Raw genomic sequence first — 27,234 nt, forward strand, 5'->3', positions numbered from 1 at the left:
AGGAGATCTTATCGAAACGTATAGGATTATTAAGGGGTTGGACACGTTAGAGGCAGGAAACATGTTCCCAATGTTGGGGGAGTCCAGAACAAGGGGCCACAGTTTAAGAATAAGAGGTAGGCCATTTAGAACTGAGATGAGGAAAAACTTTTTCAGTCAGACAGTTGTGAATCTGTGGAATTCTCTGCCTCAGAAGGCAGTGGAGGCCAATTCTCTGAATGCATTCAAGAGAGAGCTAGATAGAGCTCTTAAGGATAGCGGAGTCAGGGGGTATGGGGAGAAGGCAGGAACGGGGTACTGATTGAGAATGATCAGCCATGATCACATTGAATGGCAGTGCTGGCTCGAAGGGCCGAATGGCCTCTTCCTGCACCTATTGTCTATTGACCCGCTGAGTTACTCCAGCATTTTGTGTCTACCTGTCAAGTCAAGAGTGTTTTATTATCATATGTCCCAGATAGGACAATGAAATTCTTACTTGCTGCAGCAACAACAGAATATGTAAACATAGTGCACTGTAAATAATAATTATAATAATAATAGTCTATTGTAGTTCAGAGCTTTATTTGAGGTTGCGGTGTTTAATGGCTGTGGGGAAGAAGCTGCTCCTGAACCAGGACGTTAGTTTTCAGGCTCCTGTTCCTTCTTCCCGGTGGCAGGGGTGAGATGGGCGTGTGGCCAGGACGGTCTGGGTCTCTGACGATGCTGGCTGCCTTTTTGCCGATAAATCCCTTCGATGGAATGAGGTGGTTCTGCTGCGGATGTTCAGGGCATTAATCTCCACTGACATGTTGTGTTCCCTTTGCTGGTGTGTGACGTGGAGACTGCATTCTGGCCCTTGCCTCTTCCCCCGCTCTCTCTGTTTTCCCCTCTGTTTGCCCAGTGAGGGGTGGGGTTGACGGTGACAAGCTCCCAGTGCTGACCCTCTCTGTTTTCTCTGCTCTTTTTCTCTTCTGCTTCCCCAGAATGCGTCCGGACACGATGACCTTAATGAGGCCGAGCCCCGTAAGAAACTTGTATTGGAAAAGAACTCCTTTAACCAGGTGACGGTTCAAATCTCTTCTCTGGCAGTCGTCCTGCCTTCCCACTGGAAGCCGTGCATGTTTTACATTGAGGAGTTCCCACCGCCATTGTCAGGATAGGATGCGAGGCTTCCCACTCGCTGCACCAGGACCGACAATATCGGGACATGTTAAACGTCTTGTTTAAACAAACCTAGCGGAGGTTCTGCCATTGTGAACACTCGCTTAGAAATTTGTCCAGAAGTAACTCTTCCCCCGACAGCGCTTCCCACTGTCCGGTTGAACAATGTGACAGACGAGTGGGTAGATGCGAAATGCTGGAGTAACTCAGCGGGTCAAGGCAGCATCTCGGGAGAGAAGGAATGGGTGACGTTTCGGGTCGAGACCCTTCTTCAGACTGATGCCGGGGGAGGGGGGTGGCACAACATCACATCTGCACCGACACTGCCAATCCTGTAAGAGGTTTGTGCGGTTCATAAGATCTTATTTGCCTGAACTCCCGGGAGTGTAGGCCCAGCCTTTCCGGTTTCTTCTGACAAGACAAGACTAGGGTTGCCAACTACCTCACTCCCAAATACGGGACAAGGTGACGTCACCGCCCCACGTGACCTCACCCAGCCAGTGGCCACGTGCTCCCGCTCCACCAATGGCGGCTGCCATTGGTGGAGCGGGAGCACGTGGCCGCTGGCTGGGTGAGGTCATGTGGGGCGCGGGGCGGTGACGTCGCCCTTTGTCCCTTATTTGGGAGTGAGGAAGTTGGCAACCCTTCTACTACGGGACTAGGGCCGTCCCGTACGGGATAAACCAATTTAGCCCAAAATACGGGATGTCCCGGCTAATACGGGGCAGTTGGCAACCCTGCTCCTAACCCAAGAATTAGTCTGATGAACTTGTGTTGCATTCTTATCGCAAGAATATCTGCCCTCGTGTAAGGAGACCACAACTCTACGCTCTGCTCAAATGCAGTCTAACTGGGTCCGTATCAAGTACGTGAGTTGCCATGGACCATCTGGGAGTGAGATTAATCTTGAAGGCCATTTATGACCACCTACATGGGACTCAATAGATCACAAGGCTTTCCTTTGCTAAACAAGTTAATTGTGATAGTGGTGGGTGATGACGGTTGATGGTGGGACAGAGAGCAAACTGTATCTACTTAGAGGAGGTGAATTTGAAGAGGTATAATATATGATCAGAAGTATAATATATGTCTGTGGCCATAGCCCTACCCTCAGCTGCCCATATAACATCACCCATCACATTTATCATGTGCTTTTGATCTCCTCAATCCTCCACTCCCTTTTCTCACAAGACCCTTAACAATCTGGCAGTAACATTCTGCTATCTTCGCCACTCCCTTTTTGGCTACGCTTTTCCAAACTTCTCCTCCATTCACTTCTCTCCTGATTCCTCTGTGAAACTCTCCTGGGTCAATATCAATGCCAAAGGCTTCATAAATGCAACGGTTTTTTTTTAAAAAGCCCCGGCTGCCTCCCCTACTCACAAGGTAGCGTTTTGTTCCCTCGCAGACTAAACTCAGCATTGGCACATCGAGTATGATCGCAGCCAAGCAGCGGAAGCCATCCACCAGTTATGAGAAGCAGAAAGAGCAGTGTGTGAAATACTTCGATCAGTGGACAGAGACCGACCAGGTGGAATTTGTCGAGAACCTGATATCCCGCATGTGTCACTACCAACACGGCCACATCAACTCCTACCTTAAACCAATGTTGCAGAGGGACTTTATCACCGTCTTACCAGGTATGTGGACAGGGGAGGGCTTGGAGTATTGCAGTAGGGTTTCCAGAGGTTTCATGATTGTGTTGCACAGGACGTTTCGGCTGGCCTTTACCTCAAGTCAAGTCAGTCAAGTCAAGTTTATTTGTCACGTGCACATACACAATGTGCAGTGAAATGAAAGTGGCAACGCCTGCAGATTGTGCACAAAAAAAGAATTACAGTTACAGCATATAAATAAAGTTAATACAGAGAAGACAAAATTTAGTCCCTGGAGTTATAAACGTTAACAGTCCTGATGGCTTGTGGGAAGAAACTCCGTCTCATCCTCTCCGTTTTCACAGCGTGACAGCGGAGGCGTTTGCCTGACCGTAGCATCTGGAACGATCCGTTGCTGGGGTGGCAGGGGTCCCTCATAATCTTGCTTGCTCTGGATCTGCACCTCCTGATGTATAGGTCCTGCAGGGGGGCGAGTGTAGTTCCCATGGTGCGTTCTGCCAAACGCACTACTCTCTGCAGGGCCTTCCTGTCCTGGGCAGAGCTGTTCCCAAACCAGACTGTAATGTTGCCGGACAGGATGCCCTCTACAGCCCCAGAGTAGAAGCAATGAAGGATCCTCAGAGACACTCTGAATTTCCTCAGCTGTCTAAGGTGGTAAAGGCGCTGCTTTACCTTGCCCACCAGTGCGGCAATGTGCGTTGCCCATGTCAGATCCTCTGTGATGTGGACTCCCAAGTATTTAAAACCGCTCACCCTATCCACAGTAGACCCATTTATCTCCAGTGGCGTGTACGTCCTCGGATGTTGAGCCCTTCTAAAGTCCACAATCAGCCTGTGTTGTTTACAATCCTTCATTCGTATCGCACAGCCCTGTCGGCCCCTCCTTTCCCTTCGGTACTTCTTTGGGCAGTACCTTTCTTGCAACGCCTTCCAAATCAAAATTCACTACCATTTAAAATTATTGCTCCTTATCAATGGCCTTCGTCAGTCAAGGTGTGCAGTGTGGAAGCTGGGATGTGACGTCACAGTTGTACACGATGTTGGCGAGGCCACATTTGGAATTGATGACCACATTGCCAGTGGAGGGGTGTTATTCTGGATGGAGGTCTGTGAGCTGTGGAGTTCTACAGGCGCCTGTGCTGGGACCTCTGTTTGTTAAACGACTTGGATGGAAATGAAGAAGGGCTTGTTAGGAAGTTTGCAAACATCACAAAAACTGGTGTGGTGTGAAGTTGCGGACAGAGGAAGGTTGTCAAAAGGACACAGCGGACTGAAGATGGGTTACAGGTACGCGTAGAAAATGGTGGGTGGTATTTAACCCAAGCAGGTGTGAGGTGATGCTCTTTGGGAGATCAAATATACAGAGCAAGTTAACAGTTAAAGTATACAGAAAGTGTACAATGCAACAATTTTTAACACCATTGATGTGCAGGGTAACCTTGGGGTCCAAGTCCACTGATCCCCGAAAGAGGCAACATAAGTAAATAGAGTGGTGAAGAAGGTACAAGGGTATGTTTACCTACAATGGTTTGGGCATTGAGTACAAGAGTAAGGATGTCACATTGCAGCATTATAAAACCTTGGTCTGACCACATTCGGAGTGGTGTGTGCAGTTATGGTCACCCCGTTACAGGAAGGATATGGAAGCTTTGGATGGATTGCAGGAGAGGTTTACCAGCTTGCTGCCTGGGATTAGAGAGTATTGGTAACAAAGAGAGGTTGGGGAAGTTTGGAATGTTTTGTCTGGACCTTCAGAGGCGAGGGGAGACCTGATGGAAGTGTATAAAATTTTGAGAGGCATAGATAGGGTAGACAGTCAGAAACTTTCTCCCAGAGTGGGAATGTTAAATCTAGAGGGTATAGCTATACGGTAAGAGGGAAAGTTTGAAGGAGATGTATGGCACAAGTTTTTAGATAGCAAGTGGTGGGTGCCTAAAAGGTTCTGCTGGGGATGGTAGACAATAGACAATAGACGCAGGAGTAGGCCATTCGGCCCTTCGAGCCAGCACCGCCATTCAATGTGATCATGGCTGATCATTCTCAATCAGTACCCCGTTCCTGCTTTCTCCCCATACCCCCTGACTCCGCTATCCTTAAGAGCTCTATCTAGCTCTCTCTTGAATGTATTCGGAGAATTGGCCTCCACTGCCCTCTGAGGCAGAGAATTCCACAGATTCACAACTCTGACTAAAAAAGTTTTTCCTCATCTCTGTTCTAAATGGCCTACCCCTTATTCTTAAACTGTGGCCCCTGGTTCTGGACTCCCCCAACATTGGGAACATGTTTCCTGCCTCTAACATGTCCAACCCCTTAATAATCTTATACGTTTCGATAAGATCCCCTCTCATCGTTCTAAATTCCAGTGTATACAAACCTAGTCGCTCCAGTCTTTCAACATATGACAGTCCCGCCATTCCGGGAATTACCCTAGTATACCTATGCTGCACGCCCTCAATAGCAAGAATATCCTTCCTCAAATTTGGAGACCAAAACTGCACACAGTACTCCAGGTGCGGTCTCACTAGGGCCCTGTACAACTGCAGAAGGACCTCTTTGCTCCTATACTCAACTCCTCTTGTTATGAAGGCCAACATTCCATTGGCTTTCTTCACTGCCCGCTGTACCTGTGGTGGAACCAGACACAGTAATGGTGTTAAAGAGGCTTTAGGAATTGCACATGCACATGGATATGGGTCACGTGCATGCAGAGGAGATTAGTTTAATTTTGCGTCATGTTCAGCACGGACAGTGTGGGCCGAAGGGCCTGTTGCGGTGCCAAACTGTGTTGTTCCATCAGAACAAAGGGCACATTGAGCATTTTCTGTTTTCAATTTGCCGAATCTGTGTCGAGTCTTTTTGCAGATATCTTAAGTATTGTTGGATGTCTTTCTTCCTGGTTGTTGGCTTAGATATCGAAATGGCCAGAATTTAGCAGTGGATATTGCAAATGAATAATGTATGGGAAAACATGAGGTGGGGGGGGGGGTGGGATGGTGAATGTCGAGAGAAATACAGATAACAGCAGCAGCATCACCAGTGAATGGAAACAACCCAGTGAGCAAACATTCCTTCTCTCCTGATATGCTGCTGCCTGACCTGCTGAGTTACTCCAGCATTTTGTGAAATAAAAGTGAGCAAACAGTGGTATTTTTAAAAATAAAAAAGGAAAGTTTACCATTTCTTTACAGCATAGATGTGCAGAGTAACCTTGGGATGTTTGCTGCATCCCTTTCAACATGTCTGGATCAGAGAAGAGGTACTTTGTAGTCATCTGTGTAATGCAAGAAATACAGCAAGTTCCCAAAAAGAATAGTGTGACCCTGAACAGACAGACTGTTCTAGAATATTTGTTCAGATCAGCATTGGCAACAGCAGGGGACTGCACTGCTGGGTCCCCACTTGTTTTACTGATCACATCACACTCTCGACTAGTCTTATGAGATTTAAAAACGTCTCCTCACATCTACATCTGCGGCACAATATTCCTGCTCGGCCTTTACAGGAAAGACGTTCTTGCCTTAGAGGGAGTACAGAGAAGGTTCACTAGATTGATCCCTGGGATGGCGGGACTTTCATATGAAGAAAGACTGGATAGACTAGGCTTGTACTCGCTGGAATTTAGAAGACTGAGGGGGGATCTTATAGAAACATATAAAATTCTTAAGGGGTTGGAGAGGCTAGATGCGGGAAGATTGTTCCCGATGTTGGGGGAGTCCAGAATCAGGGGTCACAGCTTAAGGATAAGGGGGAAGTCTTTTAGGACCGAGATGAGAAAACATTTCTTCACACAGAGAGTGGTGAGTCTGTGGAATTCTCTGCCACAGAAGGTAGTTGAGGCCAGTTCATTGGCTGTATTTAAGAGGGAGTTAGATGTGGCCCTTTTTGCTAAAGGGATCAGGGGGTATGGAGAGAAGGCAGGTACAGGTTACTGAGCTGGATGATCAGCCATGTTCATATTGAATGGCGGTGCAGGCTCGAAGGGCCGAATGGCCTACTACTGCACCTATTTTCTATGTTTATGTTTCTCCGTCTTTGAAGCACAGTCAGTCTAAGCAGGACCTCTTCCCACCCAAACCACCCCCTCCCCAGGTACTTTCCCCTGCAACCGCAGGAGATGTAACACCTGTCCCTTTACCTCCCCCCTCGACTCCATCCAAGGACCCAAAACTCTTTCCAGGTGAGGCAGAGTTTCACCTGCACCTCCTCCAACCTCACCTACTGTATCCGCTGTTCCAGATGTCAACTTCTCTACATCGGCGAGACCAAGCGCAGGCTCGGCGATCGTTTCACTCAACGCCTCCACTCAGTCCGCCTTAACCAACCTGATCTCCCGGTGGCTCAGCACTTCAACTCCCCCTCCCACTCCCAGTCTGGCCTTTCTGGCCTGGGCCTCCTCCATTGTCAGAGTGAGGCCCAGCGCAAATTGGAGGAACAGCACCTCATATTTCGCTTGGGCAGTTTACACCCCAGCGGTATGAATATTGACTTCTCTAACGTGAGGTAGTTCCACTGTCTCTCTCTTTCCCCTCCCCTTCCCAGTTCTCCCACTAGTCTTCCTGCTTTCTACTACATCCTATCTTTGTCCCGCCCCCTCCCCTGACATCAGCCTGAAGAAGAGTCTCGACGCGAAACGTCACGCATTCCTTCCACTTAGTCACAGAGGCGCAGAGTCACACAGCGTGGCAACCGGCCCAACCTGCCCACACTGACCTATGTACACCATGTCCCATCTACACTAGTCCCACTTGCCTGCATTTGGCCCATATCCCTCCAAACCTATCCTATCCATGTACCTGTCTAAATGGTTCTTAAACGTTGTGATAGTACCTGCTGGATGCTTTTATTTTTCCTGCGCTCTGATTAATAAAGGCTGTCTGATCGTTATCCCTGGGGAGCACTGGCCTCAATATCTGTTTGCCACTGGTATCGACTTGGTGTCCTTGAGACAGCTTCACAGGGGGACTTACGAACATGAATGATGATGATCGGTCGCACTTTTCTTGTGTAACGAGCTGTGTTGTGTGTGTGTTTGTGTGTGTAGCCCGCGGTCTGGATCACATTGCGGAGAACATCCTGTCGTTCCTGGATGCCCGCTCACTCTGCGCCGCGGAGCTGGTGTGCAAGGAATGGTATCGGGTCATCTCCGATGGGATGCTCTGGAAGAAACTGATGGAGCGGATGGTGCGCACGGATACCCTCTGGAAGGGGCTTTCGGAGCGGAGGGGATGGTAAGGAGCGCTTGTAGTGCGTGGCGTTTACAAACAGAACAGCGCTCGTCACTTACCCTGGTGGCTCCAACATCACCTCCTACCTCCAACATCACCACCTACCACCAAGAGCTGCTGCCTCACAGCACCAGAGACCCAGGTTCGATCCTGACCACGGGTGCTGTCTGCGTGAACGTTGCATGTTCTCCCTGTGCCCGTGTGGGTTTCCGCCGGGTGTTCCAGTTTCCTCCCACGACCCAAAGACGTGCGGGTTTATACGTTAATTGGCCTCTGCAAATCACCCCTAGTGTGTCTGAAGAAGGGTCTCGACCCGAAACGTTACCCATTCCTTCTCTCCCGAGATGCTGCCTGACCTGCTGAGTTACTCCAGCATTCTGTGAATAAATACCTTTGATATTGTACCAGCATCTGCAGTTATTTTCTTATACTACCTAGTGTGTCGGAACGCGTGTGAAAGTGGGATAACATAGAACCAGTGTGAACGGGTGATCGATGGACTCAGTGGGCTGAAGGGCCTATTTCCATGTTGTATCTGTAAACTAATCTCTCAGCAAATGTGTGATGTGAACGTCGACACAAAATGCTGAAGAAGGTTCTCGATCTGAAACGTCACCCATTCCTTCTCTCCAGAGATGCTGCCTGACCTGCTGAGTTACTCCAGCATTTTGTGTCTACCTTTGATTTAAACCAGCATCTGCAGTTCTTTCCTACACACATGTGTGATGTGAATTCCGTTCCCAATTTACAAAACTCAGATGGTCCCAAAGTGAAAATTTTCTCGTAACTTTTTGTTAAGAGTAAGCTTGAAGATAAGATGGTTTGTGAACTAATGCTGAAAGTCTTTGTTTTATCCACAGGATCCAGTACCTGTTCAAAAACAAGCCCTCTGATGGTATTTTGCCTCCAGATTGCTTCTACAGATCCCTGTACCCACAGATTATACAAGATATAGAGGTAAGAGCCATAGTTTCCTCTCCAGACATTGATTGCTGAGGAAAAGCCGATCTGTTAAATGCAAATCAAAGGTTGAAAGCAAACAAATTGCATGCAGCCAACATCTCTGGAGAACATGGACAGGTGACGTTTTGGGTCAGGACCCTTCTTTAGATTGGTTGGGGGGAGGGGGGGGAAGCTGGAAGGGCAGGACAAAGCCTAGCAAATAATAGGTGTTGGATACAGGTGAGGTGGGTTTTGATAAGCAGCTGGTTAGACAAAGGCCAGAGATGAAAAGACAAAAACCGAGGATGGGATTGAAGAGGTGAGAATTGTGAATGGCTTTGGTTGCGGGGAGATTTGATAGATGTGTGTACATTTATGAAGCATGGATAGGATGAACAGTCAGAACCTCTTTCCCAGGATAACATATCAAATACTAGAGGGCGTAGCTTTGAGGTGAGAGTGGCAAAATTTAAAGGAGATGTACACAGTGGGTGGTTAATGCTTTGTTCTCTTGTGTCCATCATCTATGTTTCAAATGTTGGGCCAGGCTCTTACACAGTGGACAGCCTGCCTTCTCGTTTGCCACCGCTAGATCTCCCAGGCAGCATTGTTCACCAAGAAGTGGCCATCTTAGTAGGTGTGGCATGGATTGTACAGATGTTCCACATTCACATCCTGTGTCTGCCACATCTGCATAGCCCCATTTGCTCATATTGGTCTTGCATCGACCCATCCCTGTACGAAGCCTCTTGAGGGACTTCCAGGTCTTCCACAAGGCTCATATGGTTGCTTGAGGAGTCTGTGACAGAGGCTGTGTGAAGGAAGCTCTTCCTCAACTTCAGGCGGTTTGGGGCTGGGTGATGCTGAGGGCATGCAGCGTAGGTTTACTAGGTTCATTCCCGGAATGGCGGGACTGTCATATGTTGAAAGACTGGAGCGACTAGGCTTGTATTCACTGGAATTTAGAAGGATGAGAGGGGATCTTATCGAAACATATAAGATTATTAAGGGGTTGGACACTTTAGAGGCAGGAAACATGTTCCCAATGTTGGGGGGAGTCCAGAACCAGGGGCCACAGTTTAAGAATAAGGGGTAGGCCATTTAGAATGGAGATGAGGAAAAACTTTTTCAGTCAGAGAGTTGTGAATCTGTGGAATTCTCTGCCTCAGAAGGCAGTGGAGGCCAATTCTCTGAATGCATTCAAGACAATAGACAATAGGTGCAGGAGTAGGCCATTCAGCCCTTCGAGCCAGCACCGCTATTCAATGCGATCATGGCTGATCACTCAGAGAGAGCTAGATAGAGCTCTTAAGGATAGTGGAGTCAGGGGGTATGGGGAGAAGGCAGGAACGGGGTACTGATTGAGAATGATCAGCCATGATCACATTGAATGGTGGTGCTGGCTCGAAGGGCCGAATGGCCTCCTCCTGCACCTATTGTCTATTGTCTAAGAGATGGGGATGGCGGGTGTCCAGTTCTACCGGCAACTGATCCACGGATTCCTGATGGAGCCATACCGGCCACGACATGCAGGCTGTCCACATGCGTTGGTTTTAGGCAGCCAGTGATACATCTGCAGCTGTCATTAAGAGCAGCTTCAACTTTCTTCGCGTGAGATGATCTCTCCCTGACAGGACAAGCATACTCTGCAGCAGAGTGTGCCTGGCTAATGCCTGGAACGTGCTGACAGGGCTGGGAAGATACGGTGTTTGCATTTAACTGAATTTTGAATAGGCACATAGATGTGCAGGGAATAGAGGGACGAGGATTTTGTGCAGGCAGGTAAAGGGTGGTCATGTACGGCAGAGACATTGTGGGCCGAAGAGGCCTGCTCCTGGGTTGGGCTCTTCTAGCTTCTAATGTTGATGTAAGGCAAATGGGAATGGAAGAGGTTGAGAAACACTGACGGCCGGTTTCTTTTTCAGACCATTGAATCCAACTGGAGGTGTGGGCATCATGGTTTACAGCGGATCCACTGCCACAGTGAAACCAGCAAAGGAGTCTATTGTTTACAGTATGATGACCAGAAAATTATCAGTGGTCTGCGTGACAACACTATCAAGGTGAGCGAGAGAACGTTATTCAAGTCAAGTCAAGTTTATTTGTCAAATACACATACACAATGTGCAGTGAAATGAAAGTGGCAAAGCCTGCGGATTGTGCAAAAAATTACAATTGCAGCATAAAAATAAAAATTAATACAGAAAAAAATGTAGTCCCTGGAGATATAATAGTTAACAGTCCTGATGGCCTGTGGGAAGAAACTCGGTCTCATCCTCTCTGTTTTCACAGCGTGACAGCGGAAGCGTTTGCCTGACCATAGCAGCTGGAACAGTCCGTTGCTGGGGTGGTAGGGGTCCCCCATAATGTTGCTGGCTCTGGATCTGCACCTCCTGATGTATAGGTCCTGCAGGGGCCACAGTTTAAGAATAAGGGGTAGGCCATTTAGAACGGAGATGAGGAAGAACTTTTTCAGTCAGAGAGTGGTGAAGGTGTGGAATTCTCTGCCTCAGAAGGCAGTGGAGGCCAGTTCATTGGATGCTTTCAAGAGAGAGCTGGATAGAGCTCTTAAGGATAGCGGAGTGAGGGGGTATGGGGAGAAGGCAGGAACGGGGTACTGATTGAGAGTGATCAGCCATGATCGCATTGAATGGCGGTGCTGGCTCGAAGGGCTGAATGGCCTCCTCCTGCACCTATTGTCTATTGTCTATTGACCTGCAGAGTGTAGTTCATTGTGGGGGGTGTGCCTCTGACATGTCACGGTCTGCATAGGAAGTCGCTGCCGGTGCCGGTTTAAGCCAAAGATGGACACGGAACGCTGGAGTAACTCAGCGGGTCAGACAGCATCTCTGGAGAGAAGGAATAAGTGATGTTTCGGGCCGGTTGCTGGGTTGGAGTGGGGTCTCGGGGGGGGGGGAGACAGGGGCTGGTCGCTTGGGGGCGGGGGGAGGGCTGGCCGGTTGCTGGGGTCGTGGGACCTGGATCGGGGACTGGTGACCTTGGGTTGCTGAGGAATGGGAATGCCAGAAACAACGTTCAATTGCATGACTGTTCACACGGTGTTTGCCTTTCACTCCCCCCAGATCTGGGACAAGAACACGCTGGAGTGTAAGAATGTCCTGACCGGCCACACTGGCTCAGTGCTCTGTTTACAGTACGATGATAAAGTCATCATCACTGGCTCGTCTGACTCCACGGTGCGGTACGTGTGGCTGCTGGGTTACACAGTGGGGAGTTGACACATTGATGGATAAACCATCCTGGCTGTGTAGCGATCGTGGACAGCCCCCCCCTCCCTGGGAACCCAGTCTGGGGGTCTGACAGGTGAAGAGCTCTGGTCAGGCAGGCTGTGGTGGAGACGCCCCTGCAATAAGGGAAGGGATATAATCCCAGGGTGCCACATGAGTGGCAAGGGTGTGGGGTAAAATTGGTAAACACTATGTTACGGCACATTAAATGTTTGTCCAGCCTCCGAAAATGTCGGAAGAATTTTTGCACAGTTCCCGAATTGTATATAGAGTCATAGAGTGATACAGTGTGCAAACAGGCTCTACGGCCCAACTCGCCCACACAGGTCAACAATGCCCCAGCTACCCTAGTCCCACTTGCCTGCGCATGGTCCAGAGCCCTCCAAACCTGTCCCATCCGTGTACCTGTCCAACTGTTTCTTAACAGTTAACTGGATAGGCACAGCCTCAACTACCTCCTCTGGCAGCTTGTTCCATACACCCACCACCCTCTGTGTGGAAAAGTTACCCCTCAGATTCCAATTAAATCTTTTCCCCTTCACCTTGACCTATGGTCTCTGGTCCTCGATTGGGTAAAAGAGTGTGTGCAGCTACCCGATCTATTCCTCTCATGATTTTGTATACTTCTATAAGATCAGATTGAATGGCGGTGCTGGCTTGAAGAGCTAAATGGCCTCCTCCTGCACCTATTGTCTATTGTCTAAGATCTCCCATCATCCTCCTACGCTCCATAGAATGAAGACCCAGCCTACTCAACCTCTCTCTATAGCTCACTCCTTCTAGTCCTGGCAACATCCTCGTAAATTTTATTTTTTACTCTGAATAAAGTTTATTTTGAATATTCAACAAACTAATCCTATCTGCCGGGGTTGAAGAGCAGCAGGTAACCTAGTACCCTGTAGTGGCTGTGTGGCCAAGTTGTGGCCCTTCTCTTGATGACCCAGTCTCGGTAGCTCCGGGCTGGTTTCCGCTCTGTATGTCAAGGCTCTGACGTTGGGTGGACCTGTTGCTTTGTCTGGCCCATTGCAGGGTGTGGGAGGTGAACACTGGGGAAATGCTGAACACGTTGATCCATCACTGCGAGGCCGTGCTGCACCTGCGCTTCACCAACGGCATGATGGTGACCTGCTCCAAGGACCGCTCGATCGCCGTGTGGGACATGAGCACCTCCACGGACATCACCCTGCGCCGCGTCCTCGTGGGCCACCGCGCTGCCGTCAACGTGGTGGACTTTGACGATAAGTACATCGTGTCCGCTTCAGGGGACCGGACCATCAAAGTAAGATCCATTCCCGCTCGCCCTGCTGCCCTCTTACCGGCTTTGCTTTAGTCACCTAGTTCTGTTTCTAGTTCCAAGGCACGGATGGATAGATTCTCGATTGGTACAGGTGCCAGGGGTTATGGGGAGAAGGCAGGAGATTGGGGCGGGGTTTAAATCAAAAATATTTATTCAAATATTAAAATAATATATACAGTACAATAAAACCAAAAACAGACCCCACCACCAGAGTACAATACAAACAAATATACCAATTGAAACTATTATACAATTATATTACAATCCCCATCCAGGATGCATCCGCCCGCCTGCGGTGCCCAGCGGTCCCGGAAATCCCCCAGGGTGCCCGTGGGCAGCGCGTGGTCCCTCCAACACCACCCGGGCACGGACGTAACCCCGGAAAAGGGGCAGGCGGCTGACGAGTCTGTGAACCGCGCGAGGAACGGGTAGCAAAGGAATCCTCGGTGCAATACCCTCCACCCCAGGTCCCCGATGGAGAGGGGCAGAATCCCTGCGCAGAGGGACCCCCACCAGGGGGGGGCAAGGAGATTGGGGTTAGAAGGGAGAGATATCAGCCATGATTGAATGGTGAAGTAGAATTGATGGGCCAAATGGCCTAATTCTGCTCCTATCTCTTATGATCTACTGCTCAGCAGTAATTGACCTTTACTTGAATGGTTTTCCAGATGTTTGTGTATTGCTATCGCAGATACCCCAATCCAGGGAAGATGACATTTCGGATCGAGCCCCTTCTTCAGAAAGAAGCAGTCTGAAGAAAGGTCTTGACCCGAAACGTCACCGATTCCTTTTCTCCAGAGATGTTGCCTGACTCACTGAGTTACTCCAGCTTTTTGTGTCTATCTTCGGTTTAAACCAGCATCTGTAGTTCCTCCCCACACATTACATCTCCACAGTCCAGGGAAGTTGACCAGTTTCCTTCCTGAACGATAATAATGAGTCAAATGAGTAGTTAAAGACAAAGTGCTGGAGTAATTCAGTGGGACAGGCAGCATTTCTGGAAAAGATTGATGGGTGACATTTCAGGTTGGGACCCATTCTTCTGATTTGTCTCTAACTGTAAGGCAGTAACTCTACCACTACGCCACCATGCCGCCCATCTGCCCCTCTCACTTCCTCTCTGCCAGTTCCCCTTAGTTCACAACTACCTGATCTTTCAAACATTGTTCCACCTCCACTTTAAATACTGCCAACTATCTGAATAATAAAACAATCACAAATGGATCGCCTCTGGTTGTCACCTTAATTTTCCACTGTCTCCCGCGGCTAACCCGGGCCTTGTTGCTCCTTTTGTTCCTTGTGCATCAAGAGGTTTATATAATAATAATAATAAATTTTATTTGTCATATGTAGATTAGAACAGTGTCAACGGTACAATGAAATGTATTTGACAAGACAACGGGTCACCTCAGCAGTAATATTCCAAGGATAAATAAGATTTTAAAAATGACATTAGTAAGGTAAAAAGACAATATTAAAAATAGGTTCAAAGACAATATTAAAAATAATCAACATATATGATGTGAAATGTGTTTATGAGTTTAGAAGCCTGATGGCCTGATGGTAGAAACTGTTCTTAAGTCCGGTGGTACGTGCAGCCATACTCCTGAATCATCTGCCTGGATCCCAGCTGCTTGGGTGTCTCCATTAATCCACTTTCAGAAGTCTGGTTGCGTGTTGTGTACGATGATAACGCATCTCCGTCCATTCCCTCCCACTACCCGCACTAGGTGTGGAACACTGGATCCTGCGAGTTTGTCCGCACGCTGAACGGACACAAGCGAGGCATCGCGTGCCTGCAGTACCGAGACCGGCTGGTGGTCAGCGGCTCCTCTGATAATACCATCCGGTGAGTCCTCTTGTCAACGTTGGGTATTTATTGCAAACCCTAGTCCGTACGTAGCCCAGACCATTACACAAACCAGCCTGGTCGGAAGTAAGGTCTCGACCCGAAACGTCACCCATTCCTTCTCTCTAAAAGATGCTGCCTGACCCGCTGACTTACTCCAGCATCTTGTGCCTATCTTCCCTTCCATTGACTCCATCAACACTTCACGCTGCCTCAGCAAGGCATAACATCAACATAATCAATGTCCAGTCTCACTTCCTCGTCTCCCCTCTCCCATCAGGCAAGCGGTGCAGATGTTTAATAACGCACACATCCAGATTCAGGGGTAGTTTCTTCCCAGCTGTTATCAGGCAACTGAACCAACTAGAGAATAGTCATGACCGACCATCTACCTCATTGATGCCCCTCAGACTATCTAAAGCATTCCAATACGATGCATCAGTAGAAGCTGCTTGTACAGCTATTCCCATTAGCATCCATCTTGAGCAATGCAGCACTCCCTCTGCACTGCCCCCAGGTGCTCGGCCTGCATTATATCCACAGGTGTCCCTTTGATAACAATTCCCATAGGCATGCATCTCCAAATTGGCAGTCACAACATCTTCAATTGCAGTAGACACCCATTCCTTCTCTCCCGAGATGCTGCCTGACCTGCTGAGTTACTGTGTCTATATTCGATTTAAACCAGCATCTTCAGGTTTTTTTCCTACACATCTTCAATTGCTGTGTTTATTTCTGGCAGAAATGCCATTCTGATGCCAAAATGGAAGCTTGCCATTTAATGATTCCTGGTGCAACTCAAAATATTGGCAAAGTGACGGTGGTCAGACAGCTACTTTCGATGATGCTGAACGAGGGAGAAGATTTGTTGTGAACCTCAGATGAGCACTCTTCCCGTAATGGCGGTGGCGGTGATTATATACAGCTGAGGGGACAGTAGGGACTCGGATTGGTCTCATCTTGAGCCCTTCTTCCGAAGGAGCAGCATTTCCAGATGCATTAAGCCCACGGCCGTTTTCCTGAGTAACGGCTAAGTTTAGTTTATTGTTCTCGCATACCGAGGGGCAGTCAAAAGCTTTTGTTTGCATGCTATCCAGGCAGAGAAAAGACTGTACCTGATTGGAGTTAAGCTGTCCACATTGCACAGATAAAGGATAAAAGGTACAACATTTAGTGCAAAATAAACTTTGAGTAAAGATAGTCTGAGGGGCACCAATGAGGTAGATGGTCAGTCAGGACTATTCTCTAGTTGTTGGTACAATGGTTCAGTTGCCTGAGGCATCGTGAAGTGTAGATGGAGTCAATGGAAGGGAAGATAGACACAAAAAGCTGGAGTAACTCAGCGGGACAGGCACCATCTCTGGAGAGAAGGAATGGATGATGTTTCGGGTCGAGGCCCTACTTCAGACCAGGTTGGTTTGTGTGTTGGGCTAGGCTACGTCCACAACTGTCCCAATTTCTTGCGGTCTTGTTCCGAAAGTAGGCTGTGATGCATCCCAATAAAATGCTTTCCACGATGCATCAGTAAAAGTTGGTGAGGGTTGGAGGGGACGTACCGAACTTCCCAAGCCTTCTAAGGAAGTAGAGGCGCTAGTGGGCTTTCTTGGCCATAGCTGCGATGTGACTGGTCCAGGCCAAATTGTTGGTGATAATTCTTTCTAGGAATTTGAAGCTTTCAACCAACTCTACTGCAGGTACCGGGGTATCTGTACTGCTTCACCTCCTGAAGTCAAGGAGGAATTTGCAGCCACGTCTTGCCGTTTAACAGAAGTGGCAGCTGCAGCAATCTCTTGAGAGTAGCCTACAGTCAAAGTTTGGAAAGTGTTCGGGGTGGCGCAGCAGGTGGGGCTGCTGCTCAGCGGCAGAGACCAGGGTTTGATCCTGACCTTGGGCGCTGTCTCTGTGTGGGCTTTGCACGTTCTCCCGGTGGCCTCGTGGGTTTGCTCCGGATTCCTCCCACATCCCGAAGACCTCTAAAAATTGCCCCCTCGCATGTAGAGTGGATGCGAAAGTAGGACAACAGAACTAGCGTGAATGGATGGACACAATATGCTGGGGTAACTCAGTGGGTCAGGCAGCATCTCTGGACAAGGAATGGGTGACGTTTCGAGTCGGGACCCTTCTTGAGACCGAGAGTCGGGGAGTGGGAGTGAGTGGGAGATATGGAAGGGTACGGTGTGACAAGGACTATAAGAAGATAACTGCAGATGCTGGTACAAATCGAAGGTATTTATTCACAAAATGCTGGAGTAACTCAGCAGGTCGGGCAGCATCTCGGGAGAGAAGGAATGGGTGACGTTTCGGGTCGAGACCCTTCTTCAGACTGAAGACCCGAAACGTCACCCATTCCTTCTCTCCCGAGATGCTGCCCGACCTGCTGAGTTACTCCAGCATTGTGTGACAAGGACTGTTGGGTGGTGGGCGCGGTGGGGCGTGCGGTATCCCTGCAGTAACTAGGGCGTTGACCTTGCACTGTCGTCTTGCCGCTGCAGGCTGTGGGACATTGAGTGCGGGGCGTGTCTGCGTGTGCTGGAGGGCCACGAGGAACTCGTCCGCTGCATCCGCTTCGACAACAAACGTATCGTCAGCGGAGCCTACGATGGGTGAGCACAACCTCCCACAGCACCTGGCAGCCACACGGCTGCTTTGAGAATGTGCTGAGGGTTATGAGGCAGGAAACTAAATGACTTGCCGTGTTCTCAAAGCAGTCCAGGTGCTCCCCGGCTTACCATGTTTCGACTTACGATAGTCCGACTTTGCGATGGTGCAAACCGTAGCGCGCCGACGCTCGTTTCCGGCCACGTGATCGCGTGCATTACCATACATTTCCACTTACAACAGACAATAGGTGCAGGAGGAGGCCTTTTCGGCCCTTCGAGCCAGCACCGCCATTCAATGTGATCATGGCTGAACATTCTCAATCAGTACCCCGTTCCTGCCTTCTCCCCATACCCCCTGACTCCGCTATCCTTAAGAGCTCTATCCAGCTCTCTCTTTAATGCATTCGGAGAATTGGCCTCCACTGCCTTCTGAGGCAGTGAATTCCACAGATTCACAATACCTTCGGTTTCCGATGGGTTTCTCGGAGCGGAGCCCCGTCGGAAGCTGAGGAGCTCCTGTAGTGGGATAACGGCCACATTTCTTACAGAATCATACAGCAAGAAATCTGGCCTTTCGGCCCAACTTGCCCATGCTGACCAAGGTGCCCCATATATTCCAGTCCCACCTCACATTTGCCCCATATCCCTCAAAGCCTTTCTTATCCATCTGCTTGTCCAAATATGTTTTAAATGGTATTATAATACATGCCTCAACTACCTCCTCTGGCAGCTCGTTCCATACACCCACCACCTGCATGAAAAAGTTGTCCCTCACGCTATTTATTCTAATAAATCTTTCCCCTCACAAACTTATGTCCTTTGGTTCTTGATTTCCCTGTCCTGGTAAAAGACTGCATTCACCCTGTCTATTTCCTTCATGATTTGATACACCTCTATAAGATCACCCCTCAGCCTCCTGCGCTCCAGACAATAACATCTGAGCCTGTCCAACCTCTCCTTGTAGCGCAAGCCCTCAAGTCCTGGCAACGTCCTTGTAAATCTTTGTGTACTCTTCACGGCTTAACGATATCCTTCCTATGGCAGCAGGGTGACCAAAACTGGACACAGTACTCCAAATGCAGCCTCACCAACGTCTTGCACAACTGTAATGTAACATCCCAACTTCTGTACTCGTTACCCTGACCGATGGCGGCCAATGTTTCAAAAACCACCCTGACCACCCCCATCTACCTGTGATGCCGCGTTAATGGAACTGTGTATCTGCAGTCCTAGATCCCTCTGCTCCACAACACCCCTAGAGGCACCACTATCCACTGTGAAGGTCCTACCCTTGTTTGACTTCCAAAAATTCCACACCTCTCACGTATCGCCATTAAACTCCATCAACCATTCCTCAGCCCACTTGCCCAACTGATCAAGACCATGCTGTCATTTTCAATAACTCTCTTTGCTATCCACAGTACCTCCCACCTCCGTGTCGTCCGCAAGCTTACTTGCCGCGCACATTCTCGTCTAAGTCGTTAATATGATCCACAAACGCCAATGGCCCCAGCAATGGTTCCTGAGGCGTAGTTCTGCTCAAGGTGGGGGTGGGGGGGTGGAAGGGGGCTGCAGTTTCCCATTGACTGAGGGAGGCCCTCATTTCACAGAGACAGTAGCAGCAACAACACAGCACTCCAGTCTGCCCAAATAAGAGGAAAATACCAGAATGAGCAGTGCTGTGATCCCAACCACTGCGTTACTGGGCAGCCATCCACAAACCAGTGGGTTCAGTGTTTGGGGCTTTACAACCTGGTCTGGGTTCCTGCCAGTGTGGGTGGAGTTCAGTTCTAGGGATGGGAGGTGGGGGGGGGTTGGTGCCTGGTCAGAGTTCCTGCCAGCGTGAGTGGGGTTTTGGGGCAGGGGGTTACTGCCAGTGTGGGTGGAGTTCAGTCCTGGGGTGGTGCCTGGTCAGAGTCCGCAGCGACGGCCTGTGAATGTGACCGTTGTCTCTCCTCTCTCGCTTCACAGCAAAATCAAGGTGTGGGACCTGGTGGCTGCACTGGACCCGCGATCGCCAGCCGGGACCCTCTGCCTGCGGACCCTTGTGGTAAGATCCCACGCTCCCCCTGGGCACGGGGCACCCCCTCTGACCCACTGAACACTAGGCCCAGCTGCACCTCCAGCTTACCTCCTTAAGCACCACCCCACCTTGGCACGGTGGCGCAGCGGCAGAGTCGCTGCCGTACAGTGCTTGCAACGCCGGAGACCCGGGTTCCATCCCGAATACAGGTGCTGTCTGTACGGAGTTTGTACGTTCTCCCCGTAACCTGCGTAGGTTTTCTCCGAGATCTTCGGTTTCCTCCCACACTTCAAAGACGTACAGGTTGTAGGTTAATTGGCTTGGTATAATTGTAAATTGTCCCAAGTGTGTGTAGGATAGTGTTAGTGTGCGGGGATCGCTGGTCGGAAGGACTCGGTGGGCTGAATGGCCTGTTTCCACGCTGTATCTCTAAACTAAACTAAACTTCCCAACAAAGGAGCCATGAACTGACTTAACAGGAAAGAAACCAACCATTTCATACTAGTCAAGTCAATTTTATTTGTATAGCACATTTAAAAACAACCCACGTTGACCAAAGTGCTGTACATCATTTCAGGTACTAAGAAACGAACATACAATGGCGCACAAAACATAACAGCACATACATAAACAGTTCACAGCGCCCCCTCAGAGGGCCTCAAACGCTAGGGAGTAGAAATAGGTTTTGAGCCTGGACTTAAAGGCAGTTCTGATGGGGAGAGGGATGCTGTTCCACAGTCTAGGAGCTGCAACAGCAAAAGCACGGTCACCCCTGAGCTTAAGCCTAGACCGCGGGATAGTGAGTAGCCCCAAGTCGGCCAACCTGAGGGACATGGAGATAGAGTACTAGAGAAGGATTCCGACCCGAAATGCCAACTGTTCAGTTCCCTCCACAGATGCTGACCTACTGAGTTCCTCCAGCACTTTGTGTTGTAATCAATATTCCAGCATCTGCAGTTCCTTGTGTCTCCCTTCCATGCTGGACCTTCTGCCTTGGAGCTAAGAATTTGCGGACACATATTCAGTCTGCAAACCTGTCTCCGCAACAGAACTGCAGTGAGACCGAGAGGGAGTAGTCTCCTCGAGACACAGTAACTCATTGGGATTGAAAGGGAACAATTTTCACTCAGGTTGAATGAGAGGTTACACCATCTGAAGTGACCAGAGGTAACCATATTTGAACATGATGCCCTCAGATTAATTAACAGGTGGTTGCTGGTTTCCCGCTGGAGAGGCAAGAAATGGCCTTGATAGTGGGTTATAGAGTCATACACCACCAAGTGCTCAAACTCACCAATCCTATACTAATCCCATTCCCATCAACATTCCCACAGATTCACTCTCCACATTCCCATCTGCACTACCCCAGATTCAACCGCTCAGCCATTTTAGAGACGATTTGCCACACCAAACAACTGGCACATCTTTGGTATGTAGGTCGCATCACTGGAGAGAAAGAATACGGATCGAGAAGGGGTTTGTCCCGAAACGTCACCCATTTTCTCCAGAGATGCGGTCTGACCCGCTGAGTTGCTCCAGCTGTTTGTGTCTGTCTTCGCACGTCTTTACGATGTGGGAGGAAACTGTCGCGCCCAGAGGAAACCCACATGGTCAAGGGGAGAACATGCAAACTCCACACAGGAAGCACCGGGTTCGGGATTGAACCGAGGTTCTGTAAGGGAAGGTGGGCAAGTATCCCCCCCCCCCCCTCATGGGAGTCAGGCCTGGGTTTGAACGTCTGTGTAATGTCCGTCTCTCCGGCCACCAGGAGCATTCCGGGCGAGTGTTCCGGCTCCAGTTTGACGAGTTCCAGATTGTCAGCAGCTCCCACGACGACACCATCTTGATCTGGGATTTCTTGAACGTGCCGTCGGAGCAGGGGGACGGTTCGCTGGCAGCGCCGCGTACCTACACCTACGTGTCCAGATAGGTGGAGCGACCGGTGGACCAGTCACGGTAAGCACTGTCGGCTGCACAGCCTCCCTCTGATTCAATAGACAATAGACAATAGGTGCAGGAGTAGGCCATTCGGCCCTTCGAGGCAGCACCGCCATTCAATGTGATCATGGCTGATCATTCACAATCAGTACCCCGTTCCCCATACCCCCTGACTCCGCTATCCTTAAGAGCTCTATCCAGCTCTCTCTTGAATGCATTCAGAGAATTGGCCTCCACTGCCTTCTGAGGCAGAGAATTCCACAGATTCACAACTCTCTGACTGAAAACCTTTTTCCTCATCTCAGTTCTAAATGGCCTACCCCTTATTCTTAAACTGTGGCCCCTTGTTCTGGACTCCCCCAACATTGGGAACATGTTTCCTGCCTCTAACGTGTCCAACCCCTTAATAATCTTATACGTTTCGATTAGATCTCCTCTCATCCTTCTAAATTCCAGTGTATACAAACCTAGTCGCTCCAGTCTTTCAACATACGACAGTCCCGCCATTCCGGGAATTAACCTAGTAAACCTACGCTGCATGCCCTCAATAGCAAGAATATCCTTCCTCAAATTTGGAGAACAAAACTGCACACAGTACTGCAGGTGCGGTCTCACTAGGGCCCTGTACAACTGCAGAAGGACCTATTTGCTCCTATACTCAACTCCTCTTGTTATGAAGGCCAACATTCCATTGGCTTTCTTCACTGCCTGCTGTACCTGCATGCTTCCTTTCAGTGACTGATGCACTAGGACACCTAGATCTCGTTGTACGTCCCCTGTTCCTAACAGCTGAGCTGGTGATTCCGAGATCAAACCCCCCACCCTTTCACAGAGCGACATGCTGACACAAACTCAACCCTCGCCTAATTCTCTGGAATTCTCTGCCACAGAAGGCAGTGGGGGCCAATTCACCGGATGTATTCAAGAGAGAGCTGGATATAGCTCTTGGGGCTAACGGAATCAAGGGATATTGGGAGAAACCAGTAATAGGGTACTGATTCCGGATGATCAGCCATGATCACATTGAATGGCGGTGCAGGCTCGAAGGGCCGAATGGCCTACTCCTGCACCTGTTTTCTATGTTTCTACCTATCCCCCACCCCAGCACCATCTCCATCACGATGTGGCCAATGTTCCCGATGCCCTTCCCTACCCGGCGGTCCAAGCTTCCCACACTGGTGAACATACAGAAATCCAGCAACTATTTTCATTTGAGTTTGTCTCTGTATCTGCAGTGAGTGCTTAGTAAACGAAACGCTAAGCTCTTGTCCATTTGTTGTCCATAAAGTCAAAATTTCATCCTCTGGGCCACACTTTAGAAACTTTGCACCCTCTTCGATGAAAAGCAGACATGTTAGCAAGGCAACAGAACCATCAGGACTGAGAGTCAGAGAGTTGTGAATCTGTGGAATTCCCTGCCTCAGAAGGCAGTGGAGGCCAATTCTCTGGATGCATTCAAGAGAGAGCTAGATAGAGCTCTTAAAGATAGCGGAGTCAGAGGGTATGGGGAGAAGGCAGGAACGGGGTACTGATTGTGAATGATCAGCCATGATCACATTGAATGGCGTTGCTGGCTCGAAGGGCCAAATGGCCTACTCCTATTGTCTATTGAGATGAGGAAAAACTTTTTCAGACAGCGAGTTGTGAATCTGGAATTCTCTGCCGCAGAAGGCAGTGGAGGCCAATTCTCTGGATGTTTTCAAGAGAGAGTTAGATTTAGCTGGTAGGGCGAACGGAATCAAAGGATATGAGGAGAAAGCAGGAACAGGGTAGACACAAAATGCTGGAGTAACTCAGTGGGTCAGGCAGCATCTGTGGAGAGATGGAATGGGTGTTGTTTCGGGCGAGACCCTTCTTCGTCACCATTCCTTCTCTCCAGAGATGCTGCCTGACCCGCTGAGTTACTCCAGCATTTTGTGTCTACCTTCGATTTAAACCAGCACCTGCTGTTTTCTTTCCAAAGCAGGAATGGGGTACTGATTCTGGATGATCAGCCATGATCATATTGAATGGCGGTGCTGGCTCGAAGGGCCGAATGGCCTACTCCTGCGCCTATTTTCTATGTTTCCATCATGGTTTGAGATTTGAATATTGACTGGTGGCATCACACCCGGCACTTCGGCCTCTCCACTTTCACTCTGTGTTGAGCATGATCGTTTCTCTCTGTCTCTCTCTTTCTCTCTAGATGCCTGAAGGAATTCCAGCCTTTCGACAGAGAATATACAAACCTGAGCCACACATCCATAATGAAGCGATTGCATTGAAGGGGTTGGCGGGGCAGAGCGGCCTTGGTGCTTTGAGTGAAGAGTGCGAGCGTCTGAGCGAGAGGGGAACCCGTCGCCACCCCTGCCACACACATCCATCATCGCATCACTGAACGAACTCTCTCTCTCCACATCCATCGCGATTAACAGCCCAACCCCAGTTAATTTTGAACATTTGTAGGGACTGAAAACTTGAAGGGACTTTCAAGGGCAGAAGGCGAAGCAGCAACAGACTTTGTGAAGGGAAATGTCGACATGGCCCCTGGCGATCAGTGACTGCGTGCGCCTCGGTGACCAAGTGTGTGTGTTGTTGCACCTTTCCCCACCGTGCCCATCCTCTTCCCTCTGGTCTCTGATGAAGATCCTGGATTGCACCGATCTCCACAGGACAGAAGATCCCAGAGGTTGACCTCAGTCCCTCTGGGCCCCTGGAGTGAGGTGGAGGGTGACGGAGGAGGGTGAACCCATCTGAAGTGTCACGTTCTGGCCACGTCTCTTCCCCCCCCCCACCACCGTCTCCCAGGGCGAACGCAGACAAACCTCCTCGGCCGCTGCGGTGGTGCTGTGCAGCAAGGAGCCTGGACTGGAAGGGGTCGTTCCCTCTCCCCACAACGAGATTCCTGCAGCGCGCACAGAGCAGCGCGTGTGTCCGGCTGGTGGAGCGTCCACCATTGTCGTTGTGTTCTCTCAGAATGGAGATGTTGTCCACCTGGCGGAAGCCACGCCAGGTACAGAGACTGCGGGCAGGACGGGCGCCGGTCGCCACCGAACCTCGGGGGTCCCAGGATGAGGTCGGGGATTTCCTTTGAGAACCGGGTCCTTTGTGGCTCGGACGGAAAGCGCTGCGGTTTGGACTCGGACTGCAGTTTGACTGGCAGACCTGGAAGCTCCACTCTGCCCTGACGAGAGAGGGAGGGAGGGGGGACTCCTGCATGACCCATTGCCCACAGACTGGCCCGTACGCGGGCACGTACACCGAGCAGGAGCCAGTACACTGGAAACAGGCGAACTGATCAAAGACAAGAGTGTGGAGACCCAGTCAGAGTGCTGTTTCAGTCCCCATCAATGATGTTGTATAGTTGTATGCCATCACCTCCCTTCCGAGTGAGGAGCTATTGTGTTGATTGAAACCAATGTGCAATTGAAGTTACTTTTGTACAGTTTGTGTACGGTATAGCACCTTTTATGTTGGTTTATTTTAAGCAGTTTTTCTTTCGGGTGTCAACAAACCTCTTGACGTTGAGACATCGGCAGCGTCTCGTGAGGATGGGTCCGTGTTCTGGGAGAACGCGTTGGGTTGCCAGTTCTGCCACTGCTACACGTCTCGCCTGCAACCCCCCCCCCCCATTGACTTAACACTGTCGGGTCAGTGTGGCTGGCGACCAGCTCAAGCACGAAGAACTGGGGGTGGCTGACAATATCAGCGTGCACCTCCAGCGCATGGACAAGGTGGCGCCTGAGATCCGCTCACCCCCACGCCTGGGGTTCCAGCATCTCTGTGGTGAGCTGGGCTGGAGGAAGAGCCTTTGGTTGTCCGTAGAGAACACCGTGATGGTGTGAGACCACCGCAGTGACAAAAGCAGCGGAGCATGGAGGACCCCTCCTGTGGCTCGGACCAACCAGAGTTGCTGCTGGGACCCTGTTCTCCTCTGAACGTTCCACCATCACCCGGTTCCCACGAGGTGGCGAGCTACCGACCCCCTGTGCCCCGGACAAGGTCCCTCCGACCCGTCAAGCAGCGCCTGCGTTTGTCCTCACGGTGCCCCTCCACGGCCCGGCTTTGATTTCATTTTGAGTTACAACTCCTCTCCTCGTTCCTTGACTGTGGCTTTGGTAGTGAGCTGTGCTATTTTTCTACATTTTCTTATTTTGTTCGGTGGATTATTTATGTAGTCTTTTTAAAAACAAAAAAAATGCATTCTTGAAGAGATGTGGTTTGTGATTAAATTGCGATTTATCATTCCCCCGACTTGCAAGGATATCAAATGTCCAAATTTATTATTATTATTTTTTTAGACAGCACTTTGAAACTTTGGTCTGGGTTTGTCATACATTGCCAGGAGCGACACGAAGGGACCTTTAATCAATCGGTCAAGACAATGGATTGGACACCCCTGTCAACCCTCTCCGCATCGAAGAACGCAGACTTGATTTCACCCTGCGACTGAAATCCTTTGCTCAGTATCCAATCCTATCAAGCTTTTCTGCACCCTCGTTGTTGTTCAAATCCTTAAGTTCTGTAGACCTGTGTAGAGTAAAATCGAAGGTAAACACAAAATGCTGGAGTAACTCAGCGGGTCAGGCAGCATCTCGGGAGAGAAGGAATGGGTGACGTTTCGGGTCTCAAGGTAAAGCCAGCAAAGTCCGATCAAGGCTAGTCCGAGGGTCACCAATGAGGTGGATAGTAGTTCAGCAAAGCTCTCTGGTTGGGTTGGGATGGTTCAGTTGCCTGATAACAGCTGGGAAGAAACGGCCCCTGAATCTGGAGGTGTGCATTTTCACACTTCTGTACCTTTTGCCTGATGGGAGAGAGGGTCAAGTGAATTAAATTTTGCAGGAAACCAAATGACCTTGTCCCATTTCTATAACATGGGGGTTAATGAATCATCTCTTCTGATCACACTTGATTCCTTTACAATGTCAAACTCAATAACCCTCAGAAAACAAATGCTTCCCATCTTATTTGGAATCACTTTTTAAACAAAGTTGACCTCAAAGGATTTATTTCCGGCCATCATTTGGCCCAGCGTGTCAAGGACTGCCATTCCTTCTCATTCATTGTTCAACTATGCAGCATCCATTCTCTTTGAAAGGTTTCTGATCTTCGACTGTCAGTAAAGTGAATTTTACATCGTAACTCATTGCATTTTATTTATTTATAAGTTCATAATATGTTCATAAGTGATAGGAGAAGAACTCCTTCTGCAGTTGTACAGGGCCCTAGTGGGACCGCACCTGGAGTACTGTGTGCAGTTTTGGTCTCCAAATTTGAGGAAGGATATTCTTGCTATTGAGGGCGTGCAGCGTAGGTTTACTAGGTTAATTCCCGGAATGGCGGGACTGTCATATGTTGAAAGACTGGAGCGGCT

The 27,234-nt window shown here is 49.6% G+C and overlaps 1 protein-coding gene across 2 annotated transcripts in view; it reads left to right on the top strand.

Moving 5' to 3' along the window:
• LOC144610461 (F-box/WD repeat-containing protein 1A-like) overlaps positions 1 to 26,107 on the top strand; it is a 35,153-nt gene extending 9,046 nt beyond the window's left edge. The window contains exons 2-13 of one of the 2 annotated variants that reach the window (XM_078429187.1): positions 966 to 1,043; positions 2,552 to 2,783; positions 7,801 to 7,987; positions 8,845 to 8,941; positions 10,852 to 10,989; positions 12,010 to 12,128; positions 13,204 to 13,453; positions 15,202 to 15,320; positions 17,813 to 17,923; positions 19,892 to 19,970; positions 21,712 to 21,899; positions 24,067 to 26,107. In XM_078429187.1, coding sequence (XP_078285313.1) covers positions 966 to 1,043; positions 2,552 to 2,783; positions 7,801 to 7,987; positions 8,845 to 8,941; positions 10,852 to 10,989; positions 12,010 to 12,128; positions 13,204 to 13,453; positions 15,202 to 15,320; positions 17,813 to 17,923; positions 19,892 to 19,970; positions 21,712 to 21,873 — 1,572 coding nt within the window. In that variant the 3' untranslated portion in view covers positions 21,874 to 21,899; positions 24,067 to 26,107. The remainder of the gene's footprint in view (positions 1 to 965; positions 1,044 to 2,551; positions 2,784 to 7,800; positions 7,988 to 8,844; positions 8,942 to 10,851; positions 10,990 to 12,009; positions 12,129 to 13,203; positions 13,454 to 15,201; positions 15,321 to 17,812; positions 17,924 to 19,891; positions 19,971 to 21,711; positions 21,900 to 24,066) is intronic. The other variant, XM_078429188.1, reaches the window with a different exon arrangement.
• The last annotated feature ends 1,127 nt before the right edge of the window (positions 26,108 to 27,234 follow it).

This window comes from Rhinoraja longicauda, chromosome 36, assembly GCF_053455715.1.
Source record: "Rhinoraja longicauda isolate Sanriku21f chromosome 36, sRhiLon1.1, whole genome shotgun sequence".
In the NCBI taxonomy this organism is placed as follows: domain Eukaryota; kingdom Metazoa; phylum Chordata; class Chondrichthyes; order Rajiformes; family Arhynchobatidae; genus Rhinoraja; species Rhinoraja longicauda.